General features: G+C 36.2%; 1 protein-coding gene across 1 annotated transcript in view; it reads right to left on the bottom strand.

The window, feature by feature from the left end:
* LOC107688567 (N-acetyl-beta-glucosaminyl-glycoprotein 4-beta-N-acetylgalactosaminyltransferase 1-like) overlaps positions 1 to 21,046 on the bottom strand; it is a 189,300-nt gene that overhangs the window by 63,806 nt on the left and 104,448 nt on the right. The window contains exons 4-7 of the mRNA XM_016486272.1: positions 6,214 to 6,309; positions 2,164 to 2,235; positions 2,007 to 2,025; positions 1,767 to 1,867 (exon numbers count right to left, since the gene is read on the bottom strand). Of these exons, the coding sequence (XP_016341758.1) occupies positions 1,767 to 1,867; positions 2,007 to 2,025; positions 2,164 to 2,235; positions 6,214 to 6,309 (288 nt within the window). The remainder of the gene's footprint in view (positions 1 to 1,766; positions 1,868 to 2,006; positions 2,026 to 2,163; positions 2,236 to 6,213; positions 6,310 to 21,046) is intronic.

The following is a 21,046-nucleotide window of genomic DNA, read 5'->3' as shown; positions in this document are numbered from 1 at the left end:
TTAATATTTATACTTTAAAACCTATACAATTTAATACAGGTTTTTGGGCAAGTAATCTACACTACAAAATACGCAATATATATTTATTTTCACATAAATAAAAAAAGTTTATTTAATTAAACATTTATTACTTTTATTTATTAAATGTATTTAATTTACATTAATAAAAACTATATAGACTTACTATAAACAATTATAATAAAAAATACTAAAAATGACAAACATTCAAAATCACTAAAATGTATAAATATATAAAAATAAAAACTTATTTCAACTAAATTATTAACAAATCTGTAACAGTATGTTAATGATACTAAAATAACACCGATATGCTATAATTTTGTTTACAAATAAAAAAAATACAAATTATTCCAGTAATTAAATATCAAGATGATAAATATTTATTTTAGTATTATAAATATGTTATATATTTCATTAATATAATTAATACAATTTAAAATATTATATAAATTTTTCATATACATAAAGCTAGGCCTGTTTCTAGGCATAGGCAAACTAAGCGGTCGCCTAGGGCGCCACCAGCAGGAGGGGGCACCAATGAGCGCACTTACTGGCACTACATTTTAGCAGGGTTGTGATAAAGAGTGGCACGGTCACCCTGAAATATGATTGCCGCCCCCACTGGATCCTTCAACATCACTGGGCTAGAGTACTGCCAATCTGACGATGCCTGTATGCCATTGGATCAGAGCGCTGTCAATTGCTGCCAGATTGTTGCATGCATTTGGAGCACTCAACAATGCCATTAGATCAATGGGCTCTGTCAGTGCTTTGGCATGCAATAAAGCTAAGTTCAAAGGCCAGTTTAAAATATTGATACAGTAAAAAATGCACAAAATCAGTATTTTGTTATGGCAGTATTTGTGGCAGTCAAGAAATCATGTTGCGAAATTGGTCCAAAAGGTGTGCGTTTTTGTGCCAATGAATTGTTAAAGGATCAGTGTGTTGTGTAATATTCCCATATAAAACTTTAATGGCCATTTAAAAAAATATTGGTAAAGTAAAATTCGCTAATTCACAAGATCAATACATCCTTTATTAAACCGCTTTGTTGAATTTAACGCATCCTTATGGAAGTGTTGAAATGCTGAATTAATTAATTCACGTCTAACAGTGCTTAATGGGAGCAGCGTCATACACATAGAGGGCAGAGCGTCACATCATTTAAAGGGGAAGTTCACGAGTCAATGAGTAACAAAGGAATAAGTAGCTGGATTCTAATTACTTTTATGTGACTGATCAAGCTTTTATATATAGTTAGGGGTAACAAAGGGTTTTATAGGTTTGACTGAAATAATAATGTAAAAACTGACACTTTAAATCAATGTTTCAAACAACAACAAAACAACTAAACAAAAACAAATAAAGACAAAAAGTAATCCTTGATAATATCTAAAAATGTATCCAAATCCAAATGCAATAAAATTAATTTATGTGTAATGACAATTTCTTAGCAACTAGGGATTGCACAAACCTGTTGATATAGGGGTATACAGGCATCTAGTGGCTACATAATGGTATTACAGATGATAAATGGTGCAAAATGTATATCTTAACAGTCAATTTACAAATAATGCGTTCAGATTTTATACTATATTAGAATGCATTCAGGAGGGAGGGGGGCGCCATCAGAGATTTCGCCTATTTTGCGTCAAAATAGCTAGAAACAGCCCTTCATACATCTGCACATCTGTTAAAGTTATCGTTAAAAGATGGACAAACGCATCCAATCTTAAATCATTTACCTTTCCCACGTATGCCAGCAGACGGGCATTGAGAGGACTGTCATCTGAACTCAACCAGAACTCAGAGTTATCATCCGAAGAGACCGCAAACTGAAAATCACCTGGACAAATGAGAGCCGAGTGTGAGTGACTTTCTTATCCTGTATGTGAAGAAAATACTTTGATGCTCTGCTCTGTATCACATATGTACCCGACAAATATCAACAAGAAATGTGGCTTTTAATACTAAAGAACATTTACCATCTTTGTAAGGTAGAATGTATCCAAATATTCTCAGGCCATAGTTCTTCCTCAAATCTCAGTTTGACAGTTTAACAGCTGAGCTCAAGCCTCAATTACTAATTCGAAAACGTCAATTTAGAACTACCGTAGTAACGAAGGACGCGTAAGGTAGAATGTATCCAAATATTCTCAGGCCATAGTTCTTCCATTTTGGAGCCACAGCCAACTTCTTCACAGTACTTCTCATCTGAAGAGATAAAATGCATGATTATGAAATTAGTATGTGATGAGATGAGCAAAGACAGACACGGTAGGTGTGGTAAAATAAAGTACATTTATTTATTTATTTAATAACATGGCAGTCTCATAGCCTTTGAAAGGCAAATTTCAAAGCTAGTATTGTGTCCTTTTCACACTTTTAGCATAATTTGACAAAATTACAGTTTGATAGTGACAAATGACATTTTGTTTACCAATAATATTTACTTTGTTTTCTTCACACATCACATATTTTCAGCTCTTTGCTGACCCTGTTGTCACCTTAGTAAACATGTTCAGTAACATTTGAAAAATCATTAATAGGCATAACATTTATGGTTGTTTTGGAGATTATGTGTAAAACAAAAATAATAAAATAATTTGACACACACATGCAAACATTGAAATGGTTTATGCATATTCCACTGTATGTTTAGATGTTCACAATTTTGTAATAATAATAAAAGTAATAGTTTATATTTTTAAGATGGATTTTCATATGTGTCTGGCACCAGTGTAAAACTAAGACATTTATACAACAACATTAAAATATATATTAACATGAATAATGAAGACATGATAAAAAAAAATTCAAGTCAGTTTTAATGTGATTGTTATTAAAACTGACTTAAAATATTCATAAAATTGTTATAAAATTATTATATTTGTCATAAAAATCAATCACTGAGACATAATGGGGCTCATTTTATTTCAAATAAAACGCCTCTCTGAGTTTTGAAGCTGTTCCCGCTGTCTGTCCAGTCTCACCCTGCTATAAATGCTAAAGAGACACACATAACAATGTGAGTGAGACCTGAATCTCAGATATCTGTCATCTGTTTACAACAATCACATAAACAGAAGGACGGAGATAAAGAAGCGGAGGAGCAGAGAGACAGATTTCCGCAACACAGAGCAAGTATTTTCACAGTATGTGGCTTTTAATTTTGGGTGAGTTCTGTCAGACGTCTTGATCTGTAAAAACAGGCCTGCCATAAAAGAACCAAAAAACTAAATATATAAATAAATGACAAAGTAAAAGTTGAGGAGGTGGGAGGACTGTGTAGGTGGTCTGAACTAAACAGAATTCACAAAGACTGATCAGGAGAAGCGAACTCTATAATTCCACCCATTACAACCTGTAGGGGCTTTCAATTAAACTACACCACCCACATGAGGAGAGAACGGCGGAGGTTTGCAGACACGCCTTCCAAAACCCTATAATATTCAACAAAAACACAGGTTCCTAAAAGCTCACTGTATTATGTAGAGTCGAGTATTATGAGAGAGAGACTGACTGAGCGAGTGTGATTACCTGCATCTGATGCATCATTCATTCTTCAGCTCAATCAAATTTTCACATAGACGTTATCTTTATTAACAAACCGCATATTTAAGTCTAAAAAAGTACATTCTCGCCTAAGAAACTCTTAAAACTACATTCCGTGGCACAAGAGTATTATTTATAAAATGATAGTGGATTTGGGCGTCCACCATAACACTCGCTGTGAGTAATACAGCAAGCGGAGTGATACAAACGGTGAAATGATTGGAGTTCTGTTATCACTAGAATATCGCACCGCTGGAAAAGGCTCTCAGCCAATCAGATTCAAGGACCAGAAAGAACTGTTGTATAAATATAAGTTGATGTTTTAGATTCAATTGCATAAAACAAAATCTAAAAACACTGAAGTTCTCTTCCATGGTAGAGAAATGGAGAGTGTAACACACTGACAAGTTCTTCTAAAGAGCAAATTCCTCCCAAATATCACATAGCTGCTTGTTTACCCGGCTTTCTGCTAATATTTACTTTCCACCGTTTCAGTTACGCTTCACTGGGCTCTCCATGCAAATTACGCCCACTGTTGTGCAAGACGTGGGCTTGTGTTTTAAAATGCCTATCTATCCAAACATAGCGCTGTCACATTACTCTAAAACTCAATTATGTTTTTCTCATATCAGCACGACAGCCGCCACCAAACCAAAACAATGCGCTCTCAAATATCCCTAATAAAGTTTATCATACCAATAACTTGTATTCGACACATCTGTATTTTATACATTTTTTGTAAGATTGTCATAATTATAATTTCAGATTTCACTATTTTCTCTTTCCGTTTAGCTCAAATCAGTCATAACAGTATCCTCATAAATCATACAAGCTAAACGGATATTCAATAATTAATGCGTTGATATTAATATTTAACTGACTCATCTAAAAACAAATTGTCCTCTTTAAAGCTTCCAGCAGTAAAAACAGGCCATTGGGCCAATCAAAAAGAGTACAAACTGTTTCAAGATTTGAATTAAATATTCATTTTTAAAGGGGTCATATGATGTTGCCAAAAAGAACATTATTTTGTGTATTTGGTTTACTGAAATGTGTTTATACGGTTTAAGGTTAAAAGAACACATTATTTTCCACATACTGTACATTATTGTTTCTCCTCTATGCCCCGCCTTTCTGAAATGCGTCGATTTTTACAAAGCTCATCGGTCTGAAAAGTGAGGTGTGCTGTGATTGGCCAGCTATCCAGTGCGTTGTGATTGGCCGAATTCCTCAAGCATGTGACGGAAATGTTACGCCCCTACCATACTGTGATGCCCTGTCCGGCTAGAGTGACGAGACAAAAACATATTAAAAACGAGGCATTTGTTGCATCCAGTGGGGACATAATTATGGATTATAATGACTTATACTGTCTTTTTACACGTTACGCGTTTTACGCATTTACGCGTTTTATGCATTAACATAAAACCATGTCTGCATTTGTGATCGGAGAAATGACAAACAACAAGCGCTACTCTACACTGCTCAAAACTCGCGTTTGAATCATCAGTGGCAAATCCTTTAAATATGAAAGCGTACTTACAGGTTGTAAGTCAGCATTATTTGTCAGAAAACCGGCACTGTAGGCTACTCTCCCAGGAGACAGTCCTCGTCCTCCGTAAAATGCGTTGCACACACACGAATATATGGGTTAAACTGTTCTGGATCAGTGTTGTAAATACAACTTAACCACTGATTTCTAGTCGTGTCCTCTTTTGGAAGACCAAACCAAGTAGTTTCGCTTTCACAACGAAACACATAGCATCTTCACAACATGGCGGCGGCAGTGGCAGCAACAATAAAGTTACGCCTTCTTTCTTTGCGGGAACATTTGGGTGGTGTTATGCAAATCTTCCCACACAGTGACGTAGACGTGGGGGCGTGTTTAAACGAGGCGTTTTAGGAGGGCGTGGACTAGTCTTAACTTTTATAAAGAATATCTCCTTGGGTTTGAGACTTTAGTCTTTGCAACTTTAGGGATCTTATCTATTCACGAACAGCTTGTAACTTGGAAAACTTGAAATCGCATCACATGACCCCTTCAATATCTCATTGCACATTTACTGCACATCAGTAAATCCGCATCGGTTTTGCTATTAATTATCTCAGAAAACATAATTACGCACAATTTTCAGTATATAAGCAGAATGTCATCTCAAAAAATGCTTTCACTATTTTTCCCTACAAACTCCTGATGTTTATGTGAGCACACATGTCTCTCGAGACGGGAGTCTGAGTTATAGCCGCTCCAGGACAATAGACAAACCAATTTCATCTCTATATCACCCGAGACTACATGAACGTGAGATCTGGTCTGTGGGAGTTTTGAAGTATGAAAGACACAGAGAAGCACAGACATGCACACACTCGTAAGAAAATAACAAACAGACACATCCAACTGAGATAGCCTTCGGATCACTTTCATGATTCTGGAGAACACTTTCATGAGGTTTTGCTCATGTCAGCTTGAGTGCTGCTGTCAGCAAACCAAATACTAATGCATTCTCAAATCTCAAATCCAATTTTTATTCACTCAAATTGTTATGCTAATAATATAATATTGCATTGAAAAATGCTAAATAGAAGTAGTCTCAGGCTTTTGGACCAGAAGGTGATTGTGTTTCTGTTGATACTCACATGGGGGTAGAGAGGAAAATGCAGGTTCTTCCTGAGCTGAGCGACTGAGGAACCACACCAGTCTTCAAACACATGGAGATTCGCTTGACCTTTAAGCTGTGAAGAAGAAACACGGAAGACCTGAAGATTACTTTCTGAAACCCTGATAGATAGACAGGCAGACAGACAGATAGATAGTTAAGACAAAAGAATGATTCGACTGTGACACAGGCAGTGAATAGGGAAAGAAGAAAAAAAAGCAAGGTTGTGAGACGTGTGTTGAACTTCTTTTAACTTGAGCACTGTGTTTTTAGAATGCCGTTTCATGTGCGAGATGCTGCAAGAGACGCTAGATGTGAGCACAACAGTCAAACACGTCCATCAAGTTGGGTTTCCACCCGTACCATAAAATACGGGATCGTTGCGCATTTAAAAATGGTAAAATGATGCATCCCATATCAAATCAATACGGGACGCGATTTGATGTCCCATATTTTACCTACACATAGCTGAATAAACACATAAGGAGTTTGCAGTGTGAAGAATACTTGTAACAAATGAAAAGAAATCAGTTTCACAATAAGTAGCAGAGAATCTGTGCGATATTTTAGCATCTTTGTTTCCACATCATGAGAGTCTCGACATCATGCGCTGTAAACCTGCACGCTTCTTTTTAAAACATGTCTAGCTCAACGTTTGCCCATTTAACGCAAGAAGCTCTCCAAATGCATGGCTGAATGAGAAAAAAGTTATCAGTGGGTCTTTCCAATAAACATATAAGGCAATCTGCACCATTCGCCAAAAAGCATTTTCAGCTGCTGATGGTGGACTATGCTGCTAAAGGGTATGTACAGACCTATTTTGTATTTTGTTTTTATTTTTTGTTTGTTTAAATTTTATTTATTTATTTATATTTTATTTATTTATTTATTTTAGAAAAAGTATTCCTTGGTACACAGATAATTATTATATTTGTAGGCACAATTAGGCAAATCATTCATTAATATTATAAATAATGATATTTAATAATTTATCATTAATATGAAACATAATAAATAATCTTGTAATATGCAATTCATGACATTTAAAAATAGTTTAAAAATGTTATTTGAATCATGTTGTAGTTGTGTTTAAAGTAATTAAATGAAAAAATATAAATAAATAACTACATAAATAAATAAACAAACTGAATGACTGACTGAAATTGAAATTGAAACAGACAGACAGACAGACAGATAGACAGATATATAGACACAGACAGACAGACAGAGACAGACAGACAGACAGACAGACAGACAGATAGATAGATAGATAGATAGATAGACAGATAGATAGATAGATAGATACTGGCAGAAACCCATGCTGAGACCAACATCCAAAACCCAACATGCTGGTCACCAGCTGTGCTCGTCTCCTCAGCAGGGAGCCAGTGTGTTCCTGGACAAAAATACAATATCCACACCAACTTCTGCAGTATTAAGAGATTTACAGCAGAATGACACCAGGGACTGTCACCAAACAGCTAAAGATCCATCAGAGGAAGGGATGTAGATCTAAACCTGTGCTGACCGCTGCCGTGTGACCTCAACTGGACCAACCCGCCGCATTTTGATCCATGAGGAGTTGAGCATTAATAAAACACGACAGCAGTTTAGATGACAGGTGTTCTGGCACATTGTTCCACGCAGCGTCTACAGGCTCCCTGAAAACCACAACAACACACAGCGCAGAACATCAGAGGTGTTACAGCCCGGAGCTAAAGGCAGGAAAACCAGAGCATTTTCCAGCCCAGTAGAAAAATCTAATCGTTTCAGAACGCGCTCACGGCGCTCGCTTCTGATGGGCCGCGTCACAAACCATTAGCATCAGTTAGCACGCTAAAGCACGGATGACCACACGCAATACCGAGAACGCCAGCTCTCGCCGATGTCAGTTAACGCTCTTTACGCCCCACAAATAGAACCGACTTATTCACATTAGACAGCCGGCTACACTTTCAACCCAGTGCATTTTATTTGGTGTCTGTCAGAAGACATTAGACTCGAGCAGACAGAAGAGAACTGGGAGTTATTGCTTATTCCTTGATGTTGGCGCGAAATTGATTCCTTTCTCTCCCTCAGCGAATTCTCTAAAATCGATCAATACGAGAAGATCAGAAGCACAATTCTGTTACACACCACATTTGCACACACCACAGAGACTAAAGGAATAAAGGCACCTTGCGGTTGAACTACTGGAGGAAAATTCATTCGCTTTCATGAAGTGGAGAAACTTTGGTTGCATCAGTTTACAATGAATCTTTGATGAACAAAATGTTTCTGATCATCAGAGCTGAGGTGAACTCGGTCAACCCATCAGTTCTGTAGTTTATCTAATAGTCGTTTCGGTAACTGACCTCAGGTTCAGGAGGAATGGTTGGCGTCTTGCTGAGAAAGTGTGAAGTGGTTGGTGATGCAATTTCAAGGCCTTTCCTACGGGAGTCATATCATGCAAAAAAATATTTTGAAATAGGCATTTGTAGATATACTCCAACATTCAAAATCTAAACAAAGCTGCAAAACTAGCTCATCTTCAATCTTCAAGGTTGTGTCATAAGAACGGACAGCTCCCAAAAAAAAACAAAAAAAAACAATTTGGATCCAAATTACTTTTTTGGTTTTATGATGTTATAACTATATAATAATAAATATAACATAAAAATGTTATAGCATAAATGTTCATATATATATATATATATATATAGGGTTTGAGAAAATAAAATGCATTATTATTATTATTATTGTTGTTGTTGTTATTATTAATGTTACAGAGTCATATAAATGTCACTTTTTTGTAAGAATAAGAATAATTAATTCTGCCATAAATGAATGAATGAAGGACTTAATTAATTAATGAATTAACAAATGAAAAAAATGAACAAATTAATGAAGGAATTGATTAATTAATTGATCCATTACAATTTAATAAACATTATGCTTCAACCTCAATATGCTAAACAATGACCAATAATATTTTTTGTCAAATATCTGAATGATTTTTAAAATACTAGGCTATTTATTTTTTTTACCATTTCATGAATCTTTTTGACTGACTCAATAAAAAGAACCAGTTCATAAGAGTCATTTGTTTGTGTAATGATAATGAACATCACAGTTAAAGCAGACTGTAAAGGTACGGTCATATCACATGGACGAAAGGTTGTTGTAAGTTTAGCGAACATTTGAAAATGTGAATATTTGAAAATATTAGAGTTCATACATCGCTACACTACTGGCAATTGACAACACACTTTTTTGTGCACAAATTTTCACTGAAATTTCGCTAATGTAACAACACACTCTAAATATGTAATTAATTCCACCTCACTAAATTATATGACAAAACCACATATTTATGCACTCAGCATTTCCCATACTTTCGCCAATGGGTCTAGAACACATTTTAAATTATTATTGGAAACGTTTCTCTTTTTTTGCATTTGCGCCAAATTTTGTCACCATTTGAAGCCTTGAGTGAAGCAGTACTAACTATATAGGCCTCGACAACAACAAACCTGCAACCTGTAGGCAAGCAGTGACATCCATGTGAAAAGGTTAGCCAGTCATAATAGAAATTAGTCTTAAAGGTACAGTAACAAAAGGTTAGCTCAAGCAGAAAAGAACATTGTCATCATTTACTAACCCTCATGTTGTCCCAAACCTGTATGACTTTCTTCTGCAGAACGCAAAAGAAGATATTATGAGAAAGAACAATATACAAACAACTCTGGACCCCACTGACTTTCACTGAATAGACGCTGAGACAATATCTTCTTTTGTATTCCACACAAGAAAAGTTATACAAGTTATAATGTTCAGGAAAAACATAAAATTATTAAAAAGTGAATGATATGGCCACTTTAACAGCAGGTTTGAAAGCAGTGACCACATGGTGATCCAAGACCACATTTATTTCCATCTGATCTTTAACATGTCACACCCGACCTGAATTTCCATTTGGGGAAATTAAGGTTGTCAACATACAGAAATAGTCTGAAAATAGTTTCTGTTTCTGCACATACATACAACCACATGGAATGATATAACAGGCACTTTGATTCAATTCTCGCAGCTGTTTTATTGTGTACCCTGTTGAATTCAGTGAGCCAGTCTCTCATTTGTGCTGTGAGCTTTTATCCTCGGTACCAGCCCACAAACTAGACCACAAAGATTAACCTTGCAATTCCACGGCTATAAATAAAAACCATCAAGCAGAACATACTGTATTTTCATAGAGTGCCATTCTTGTTTAAACCACAGGAATTTTTATGGGGAGGTTTTGATTAAACGGCTTGTAAATATGGCAGCTATCTTCAACGTTTATATAATCCTTATGTAATAGCCTATCTCCTGCATGCTTGATTCATAGCTACAAAAGTGCAATGATTGCTAACAAAATTGTATATTCCAAGTCTTCTGAAGTCATATAATAGCTTAGTGTGATAAACAGACTGAGATTTAAAGTTATTCAGTCTTCTCTCTAGTCAGCTGTTAACTCAAGAACCACTGCGGCCGGATCAGTGAATCACTGAGTCAGTGAGTTGTACTTCAAAACCGCATCAGTGAATGAATCGCTCTTTGGAAACGGTTCTTTTCGGTGATCCAGTTCGCAAATCAGACCGAATATTCACACACACGATGTTGTGACGATGGCGCCGACGCTGATGGCTGCCTCCGTGGCGTGCTCCGCAGTTGTTTTCATGTTTTTGTTAGTTTGTCCTGTCTTTAGTTATATCCCTGCAATCAGTTTCACCAGAGACGAATTGCTGGACATTCGGAAGTACACACCACCTGATATTTCACCGGTTTTCGATTATTCTGATGTTTTGCTGGACAATGTAGTCGGGGGAGCTGCAGCGCTGATCAAGCGCTTCAGGACGCGCAGACGGGGGAAGCGAGCCGGTGCGCTCGTGAAGCTCAGACAGCGCGGATTCAGGACGCCGTTGCCAAGCATCCATCTGGCAAAACTCCGCTCTCTACCCAACAAAACGGACGAACTCCTTCTGCTCTCCCGGACAAATAAGGATTTTTCAAACTCTGCTAATCACTCTGGACCCCTCACATCCAGCACACTCCTTCTTTGAACTGTTGCCATCTGGTCGACGCTACAGAGCAGACACAGGAACAGTTTCTTCCCTCAGGCCATCCATCTCATGAACACTTAACAATAACTGTGGAACACACACTATTTATACACTCATACACTTATTTATCTAACACTCATACTCAGTCTACACCTAAAATTTGCACATAATATACAGTACCTGTACATACAAAACTGTCTATTGTAATATACCTGCACATACAATTGTCGATTTATATATTTTTATTCCTTATTTACTTTAGTTCTATTTTTTATTTTTTATTATCTTGTTTTTTGTTCTGTCACTGTCATTCTGTTACACTGTGGAAGCTTCTGTCACGAAAACAAATTCCTCGTATGTGTAAACATACCTGGCAATAAAGCTCATTCTGATTCTGATTCTGATATTTTGTGAATGCAAAGGACGGATTCAATAATGAATTAGAATTCAACTCAAGGATCCTCAAAGTTCACTGCATTAGATACAAAATATCTAACTAAACGTATTAGCAAACAAATGCTGTTAGAACATTTCCTTAAAAAATAAATAAAATAAAATAAAATAAAAATCCTGAAAATGTTCAACAGGACAGGTACTTAAACACGGATACAAAAGAGGTCCTCAGGACTTCGCTGACTTATGTCAATTTCCACTGAGTCTAACTGCATGAAACCAGTAAGGGTGCTTTCACACTAGCACTTTTGGTGCGCACCCACAAACCATACCTGAGTCCGCTTAAAAAGGGTGGTCTGGGGTACGGTTCAAGTGAACTCCGGTTCGGTTCACTGCTGATGTGAACGCAATCGTACCAAATCACAGAAGTGAACCGCTATTAATGACGTATTATTTGATAAAAATGTGTTTTTCACTCACTTTCCTGATGAGCGTGACTGACATGCTGCAAGCAGAGAGCTGTATATCACATTTCTGTTCGCCTTCAGAGTACTTTAGAGGATTTGCAGTACATTCGTAAGGCAGACATAAGTGCCGTTATGTACTGAAACTTTGGAAACAAAACCAACGGTTCAAAAACATAAATATAAAATTGAAGAGCATCTTGCTACGCATTTTGCCGTCTTCTCCTGCACCATCGTTACTAAGCAACGGGGTAAACAGCTGCTGGCTTGATGACGCAAACGAACCGTGGTTCGGACCCAAATAATATAATGTGAACACAGTCCAGCGGGGGCAGGGGGAGGGGGGAGCAATCGAACTCGGGTTCGGTCCAAGCAATCGTGTGAAAGCACCCTAAAAGCCAGAACAGTGACATTCAATACACTCAAGATTTGAATCTATTCCAAAATGCACAGTATGGCATATATCAACTGGATTGGTTGTTGTGCTGTTTTATGTATCCATCGATTGATCTCTCAAGCTATCACTTATCTGTGTCCTTTATGATGTCACATGGCCTCATATTGATTGATGATAGTAATCAAACGCTCTCATTAATGCATTAATAAAAACCCTGCTGCTTCCCAGAGCCGGTGCTAATGAACTGTGTTTGAGAAGACGGAGAGAGAGACCCGCTCCTCAGATTAATGTTACAAAGCCTTTAGGGGCACAATGACAACATCAGCCTGTCAGATCATTGCTGAATTATTGCTATAAATAGTAACCTACGCTAAGAAAATGAATGTCTTAACTGGTTGGAGATTTTTTTTATAGAAACAAATATGTATTGTATTGATATTATTATTATTATTATTTAATTTAAATAGAGAATGATGTTTCATGATGCATAAAGGTGCAGTTACATCATCTACCAGTAGGGGTTAACTGCTAATGCTAACCTGGGCCCGTATTCACAAAACATTTTATCTTACCACTAAGAGTTCTCCTAAATAGCAGTAAAAGTTTTTAGCTAAGAGTTTTCTCTTAAAACATGTATGCTTCTCGTAAACAATTAGTCAATATGCATTAGGGCTGCCCTCGACTAAAGATTTTTCTGGTCAAATAGTAGTCGTTCATTTTAACCATTAGTCGACTATTAGTCACACTTTTATTTATAAATCATATAAATCATAATAATGGGCCTTTAATTGCCTACATAGCCTAATAAGCGCTCAAGCGCATGCAAAAAAGGCTTGCCACAGCGCACCGGCAAATATAATAATTATGAATGTGTTAGGGAAAAACAGTACACTGTACACTGCATTAATGTTTTAATAATTTATTGTTACACTAGTGCTTTCTGCTGGCTTTCTGACACTGACTCGTTATCTCCGCAGTATGCGCCTGTATGCATGTTTCATACGGATTACATAATATATCTGTTTTCTATTTTAATTTTTTTTTCATTTACAAGTTTCCCTCTCTATAGATATATTTTTCATGTCTGTAATAAGGCAAGCATAGATGGAGTTTCGAAGTTCGAAACTCCATGTATGCTCAAGTTCACATGCTCAAGTGTATGCTCGAAGCTCAAGTTCACAGAGTCCGAGACAGCAGAAAGCACATCCTGTTTGCTTTCATTATTTTACAAGAGCGCAACGTTTCGTTGTTATTCTGAGTGCACACGAATAAACGTAGAGTCTTTACAGATACAAAAGATGCATTACTCTTATCTGTATGACCAAAAATGACAAAGTATTTTAAGAGCAAATGATCGCAGCGACGCCTCCATCTGTCATGCAGTAGCCCACGAGCGCTACTGTTCAGCTTCCACACTCCGCACAAACACGTGAACTGCGCACTTTTTTCTAGGCTAACATTAGATTGAGCTGCCATGTAAAGTTGCTACTACATACATTTTTCAGATGATAAGCCATATTTGAGGTCGATGAATGTTAGGAGAGCATATGGATGTCCTGCCCGATGTACTATAATACCACAAAGACCAGCCGTTAACGATTTGTCCATCACGAACTGCGTGATTTCGCCACTTCATGTGTAATTTTTTTTTTCTGCGACTAAGCGACTAATACAATTTTGGTAATATGCATATAAACAGCCTTTTAATTAGCAGAGTAGAATAATCAAGGCTGATAGTAAGACATGCAAACATAACAGAAAACCAAACTGGACGCGAGAACAGCTATAGGCCTATATTAACGATATAATAAAAAATTTGGAGTTGGGATAACCTCCAAACCAAAGCCGATACCTTTTTAAAAGCTCATTATCGTCAAATGTTTCTAAAATGTTTATATTCCAAGGTAGATTGCTGGCAACAGCCATTTTAGGATAGTTCAGATTTGGTTTTAGTGACTTAGGAGTCCTCTTCACTACTCCTAACGTTTCACAGATTTAGGAGCTAATTTTAGCACTAAAACGCTTTGTGAAATGCTCTTAGAACAAAAATTTAGGAGTCCTACATTTAGGACTGACATGCCCATTATTAATTAATTTATTATTATAAATCGGCGAATTATGAGCTACTTTTAGCCTTAAGATGTTTTGTGAATACGGGCCCTGATCTCTATGTCTTATCTGGCTGAAATTATTTTATTTTATTTTATTTGTTAACTGCTAATGCTAACCAGAGTTCTATGTCTTATCTGGCTGCAATTATTCATTTTATTTTATTTTTTATAGAAAATTAAAATCTTTTTTTAGATTATTATAATTTTTAATGTAATGTAATTTAAATGGAGAATGATGTTCCTTGAATAAATGTGCTGTAACATCATCTTCCAGTGGGGGCTAAACTCTAATGCTAACCAGGGGTGCATTTTCCAAAAACATCGTTAGCTAACTATGGTCGCAAGTTCTATTGAATTCTATTGAATTCTATTGTTAACTTTTGGGAAATGCTCCACAGATCTCCATGTCTTATCTAGCTGGAATTATTAAGTAGTTAAAATAAAAAAATTAAATGTAATTGGATAATGATATTTCTTGCTTAAAGGTGCAGTTACAGCATCTACCAGTAACTAATGCTAACCGCTAATGCTAACCAGAGCTCCAACTTTCACTGAAAAAGAATGACTTGTGGTCGCTTTGTCACTGCAAACGCCGTGAACGCCCCATGAGAGTTGTGTTTGGGAATCTTTGGTATGGTTCACATGCTACAAAATGTCTGTGAGAATCACTCACAGGTCAGAAAATCACACCATACAAACTTTACAGAGCCAGAAGAGATGGCTCTGTTCCAGCACAAAGAATAACCAGAGCAATATTTTTCCCAGGAGCCTATTATATTTCTTCGAGCAAACCTCATATCCCACGAGTACGTCTAAAAAAACATGACCTTTACTTTTCTCAGTCATTCTGGTGGAGGCCCATTGATCTAAATCCTCTCAATACCAGACAGACCTGCTTCACTCCAAACTCTCCTCCTGTCTCAAGCACAACAGCAACCCATGGAGGAATCACGTCCCATGAAAGCAGTTTTGTGCATGACATAGACAAACAATCCACCACCACTCAGTATGACAAGCAATGGCACCATTTGTCACCCATAATGCCTCTGGGATCGGGCATCAGAGACGTGACGTGTGCAACAATCATGCATCTATGGGCATCTAATGTAGGATTGCTCTCTCGAGTCGGTACAGACCGTATGCTGCACTGCCAGTGTAGAACGAGCCAAACTGGTTGACTAGTCCAACAACAACCAACAAGCTGATTAGTGACGTCCCAAGTCACCTGATGCCCCAAAGCATTTCTATAGTGCATTTTTTTTACAGCAGCCTTGGTTCTGAATGTGTTTTCCCAAAGGAATTTGTAAAAAGTCTTCATTAAAGAGTTACAAGCCATAAACCAAATCAACCAGCTACGAGGAGAACCACTACATTACAAGCTTTCATCTGTAGCCAAAAATGGTATTTGAAAATTGGATAAAAAGACAGAGGCACACATTTAATGGCTTTAGTGAGAGAAAAAAAGAACTACAATCCCATAAAGCACTGCTAATGACAACATCAAATTTAAAACATTGGAGAAAAATACTATTGATTAAACTATTGACTCCATAATATCACTCGCTGTGCTTCATGGGAGTTGGGCGGGCACTAAAGAGCTCATTTGGTGCGATTTGCTTGCTTCAATTCTCTGCTTAGTGGATATTTTTTTACAGAATCATGGGTAATGTAGTTTTTCACCTGGAATTCTGCTGTTGAACATTTTATACAGACTAATTTTTCACTTTAAAAATTAAATATACTGTAGATGAATTTTTGTGTTAAGATTAAGTTGAGTTTTGATGATTGATTAAGAAAAAATGACACAGACAGCAGCAGGTATTTATTGGCTGCTGTCACTTTAAGACCTACTGCACTGATCCAATATAGTGTTACACATCCGACTGCCTTTTGCTTATGTTCACTTCACGTAAGACGTAACTGACTGTGTTTATGAGAATAACTGACTGTGTTCATGAGAATACTTGCTGAGATGGCTATTTTGAGATGTATTCGTCCGTTCAAGCGCGAGGAGATGTAAAAAAACTGAATTCTGTGTTGGAAGTGCCAAACTGAGTTCTCTTTCACAGTTTAAAATCGGTTGAACGTTTAAATGATAGATTTCTTATCTTCGTGTATTTTTAATTAGCTTAGGTCTTGCAAACTAATCATTTAACATACTGGTTTAGCATACCATTAGTGGATTAGCCTGTTAGCTTAGTCTACAGTATCACCAATCAAACAAATCTGGTCCACAATGCACTAAATTAACTGAATCTTTGCATAGGCCATAGATTAAGATATCAGAATAATCAACTAACGGACCAAAAATAGGTCTATTGTCTTTTGTAAACAGTGTAGGGACAGTGGCGTAGCACAAAATCGCGGGGCCCCCCCCCCCGCGAACTGCAAGTCCTAGGCCCCCCTCCGGGGGGTGGGGGGTTTGGGGTTTGTTACATCGCAATATTGGAAATATTTCTGTTTTAAACCATGAAAGCTGATATTAAGCAATGTGCAAACTTTGCGCAAGAGTTATGCCGGTGAACGTTTTAACCTTAGTCAATTATACAAAAAGTCAATTATACAAATACAAATACAAATACAAAAAGTACAAACTAACGGTGCTTTCGGCATCTGACGCTGCATTAACAGCACATATTCTCTCAGAGACAACAAGAGACAAATCTACTTCAACATATGCTGATAACGGCATATAACTCTAATTATTCTTTAATATTTCTCTTGTGGCCCGTACATAGTGAAAAAAAAACATGAGAAATGTTTTTTGTGTTAAACAGGTTGTTTTTGAAAGTCGGTGCTTGAAATAAAGCTGCTCTTAATTTTAATTGATGACTGCAGTGTTAATAATTTTAATTACAGGCCTATAATTCATTGTATAAATGAATAGACCCATTTTAAAATACCTTTTTAAAAACATTTTCAATGAAGAGTAAGCTAATAGCCTAATCTTTTATTATCCTCACAGCACGTCAGTTATGCGGTGATGTGCTATGAAATTATTGCGGGGAAAATTAATTGTAATTTAATAATAAAAGTAACCTAATAATAATAACATGCCTAATAATAAGAAGAATGTAACAGGCCTACATTAATTTCGCCTCACGTAAAATTCCTAATCGAGGGGAATCCTATTGAAATAACAATAAAAATAAGTGTGACCGCATTTTGATGTTATGCTAAGCTACTATGTTTTATACATACGTTTTTGTTTGATCAGGCATTACAAACAGCGGACTGAACTGAGTGGATGGACCAAATTGTTCGTGACACCATCATAAGTGTTGCGCTTTTGCGACAAAGTGTCAAGTCTTTGGCCTGTTATACTCCATCTAGCTGTTTTGAAAGCAAAATTGTATCTTATGTATTGTAAACACTCCCTACGAAATATGTTAAACTGGAGTGACACTTCCTCAAGACCACTGACTAGCCAATTTTGATCATCTATAATTTTGCTGCTACAGAAGATGTTTGTGCTTGAGACATCACAGATTTAATAAAGATATCCTACCCGCTCTGGTCTTCGTGACTGTACTGTAATAACCTGATGGGAAGTCGCTGATGCTCACAATTTTCTCAACTCTCTAATGACACATAATGGCTTTGGATAACTGCTGCCAGCACTGTCATTTAGTGGCAACTGGGAGACTTCCTCGAGAGTTCCTCAAAGAAGGAAACAGATAGCATCCTCAGAGGAGGGAAAAAAAGCAATGATGCTCTTAGCACAGTGGCAACAAAAGTGGCAATGAAACTGAGCATTGAAAGACCAGAGGTCAAAGTCTTCTATATGGAACTGATGTATCGTGCGGCCCACTGGAGTTACAGTTAATCTATAAAGTGCCATAAATTCAGGACCCCGTCAACGGTCTGTAGTCCTGCTAATGGTCTGGGTGCCCATTACCGTCAATCCTCCATCAAAGCATTCCCCTTAGCCTCACACCTACATCTCTGCACATGAAGGGTTCAAGGTCTCTCAGATTTTTTTAATCGTTGCCCCTCATCAGAACAGCTTCATCAATGATCTCACAAAACCACGAGCCATACCTCTCGCGCCCAGATTCACAAAATAATTGCTCTAATTTCAAGCGATACCAGCCTGTGTTTGCTTTGCTAAGCTGTGAACACCTGCCTGATCTCAGGGCTGTTATTCGGCCAGATATAAACTGTGCTCACTCCTATAAATAGCACGGCCTGTGAGACTTGTTCAGGGACCAGCCATCCATTCCCCAGAAGCAACTGTGGCCCACACTCAACACAACATTCAATTGCTAACACACGAGAGAAAAGCAAAAACAGACATGAAAAAAAATGTAGGGATGCACGATATATCAGTACCATATCGGTTATCGGACAATATTAGAGATTTTTTTTTATTTGTCTGTAAATAAATTGGATATATTTTAGCCAATATTTAATTGTACATGCTTTTATTTTATTTTTTACATTTAGTCAGGACTCCAGCAAGAAATGATCATGATTAACTGAATTCAATTTACATTAAATTATAATATAATTTTCAAAAAATTGTATAGATTTTTTTTATAGACAACATTTTATTTTTATACTATCAGCATTATTGTTATTGTTAACTACAACTAGAAATCTGTAGCTGAAATCAAGCTGAAACAAAATAAAATAAATAAATATCAGATGAAAATCTTCAAAGTATTGCCTTGGCAACTAACTAAAATAATTTTAAGTTAAAATACTGAAATTACTCAATTGAAACTGAAATCAAAATAAAATGGAATATAAAGGTAAAATAAAGCTTTAAATAAAATTAAATTAAATTAAAAAGCTAAATGGAAATATGTAAAAAAAAATATATAAAAATGACAAAAGCACAACATAATTACTAAAATTACAATATTAAAAATGAAAACTGAAAATATAAAAATAACAAATCAAAATCTTAATAAATACTTCAACAGTATTAAATAATATTAAAAGAACACTGACTATCATAATCAAAATTAGAATTTAAAAAATAAACAATAACAAATAAAACAAGAAATGCAAGTCCTTTCATTTAACACTCACTTTAAGTTCATCTTTAAACACAATTTTAATTAAATAAAATGTTAAGACACTGTTAAATGTAATATTTAGCTAATCTAATCTGTTCATGCTGTACATTATAGTGTTGTGATGCCCAAAATTCACTTGTAGGATTTAAAACTATTACATGCATTTTTAGTGTGAATTCATATTTTTATAGCATCTAATTTTATTGGCTATCACATTTAAAATAATAATAATAATAATATCGGTGCATCCCTATGAAAATAGGCTGAAAATATGATCAGAACAAATACTTTAACATCAAGTTGTCAAAAAAAAAGCTGAGAGGGGATCAGGTCTGGCCTTTGTGAAGGTCAGTTGAATTTTTCCACAGACTCAGTAAAGTGTTTCTGTATGCACCTCGCTTCAAGCACAGCGGTATTGTCGTGCTGGAACCGCCGCAACGGCTTGAATCCGTCTACAACTGAAGGCACCGAAGCGGCACGTCTTCTCTGGATGTTCACTTACACAGACAGTCAGCCACAGCACTCGATACTAGACTTCAGCAACGGTAAGGTGGGAAAATCACCAGCTATCTTACTTTATTTACTGTGCCAATAGCTGTATAGTTACCTGGCTAGTGAGTTTGAAAGCCTTGTATTTACTGGACCTGAGAGAGTCAACAAACCGCTGCCATTCACCAGCAGAATATTCCCACCTCTGCATTATTATTTTAAAATGGTGCATTTAATTCATCTGCATTCATACTGATTTCTATAGTGGCTCTGGCTCATTATTCTGCAGGTGCTGGTTTGGTTGATCAGCCTCATGGGCTGAAATGCTCACCGTTCTGAGCACTCCGTTAAATCCTGTGCTTTCCCAAATAAGCAGCTTAGGAGAAAACCTTTTTACTTTTATCTAATGGGAATAATTATGACAATAATGTCATTTTAATGGATGTGGATAAACCATGCAATATCCCAACTGTTTAGTATGGAAGCTTGTTTCCAGTATGGAATTAAAGTAAATAAATAAATAAAATAAAAAAGGTACTTGCTTTTCATCTCACAATTCTGAGTTTATATCTCACAATTTAGATTTTTTTGTTCTTGGAATTCTGAGTTTAAATATTGCTTTTTTTGCAGCTTTTTATCTCACATTTCTGACTTTTTTTACCCCAACAATTTCAACTTTATATCTAACAATATAACTTTTATTTCTCAGAATTCCGAGTATAAATCTTGCTTCTTTTTTTTTTGTTCTGCCAAAAAATAAATAAATAAAAATTATATTTGTATATATTTTATATATATATATATATATATATATATATATATATATGTGTGTGTGATATATATATATATATATG

This window comes from Sinocyclocheilus anshuiensis, unplaced genomic scaffold (assembly GCF_001515605.1).
Source record: "Sinocyclocheilus anshuiensis isolate Anshui unplaced genomic scaffold, SAMN03320099.WGS_v1.1 scaffold521, whole genome shotgun sequence".
Lineage (NCBI taxonomy): Eukaryota > Metazoa > Chordata > Actinopteri > Cypriniformes > Cyprinidae > Sinocyclocheilus > Sinocyclocheilus anshuiensis.
Note: the sequence above shows the minus strand (reverse complement) of the source record. Positions and strands in the feature narration are given on the sequence as shown.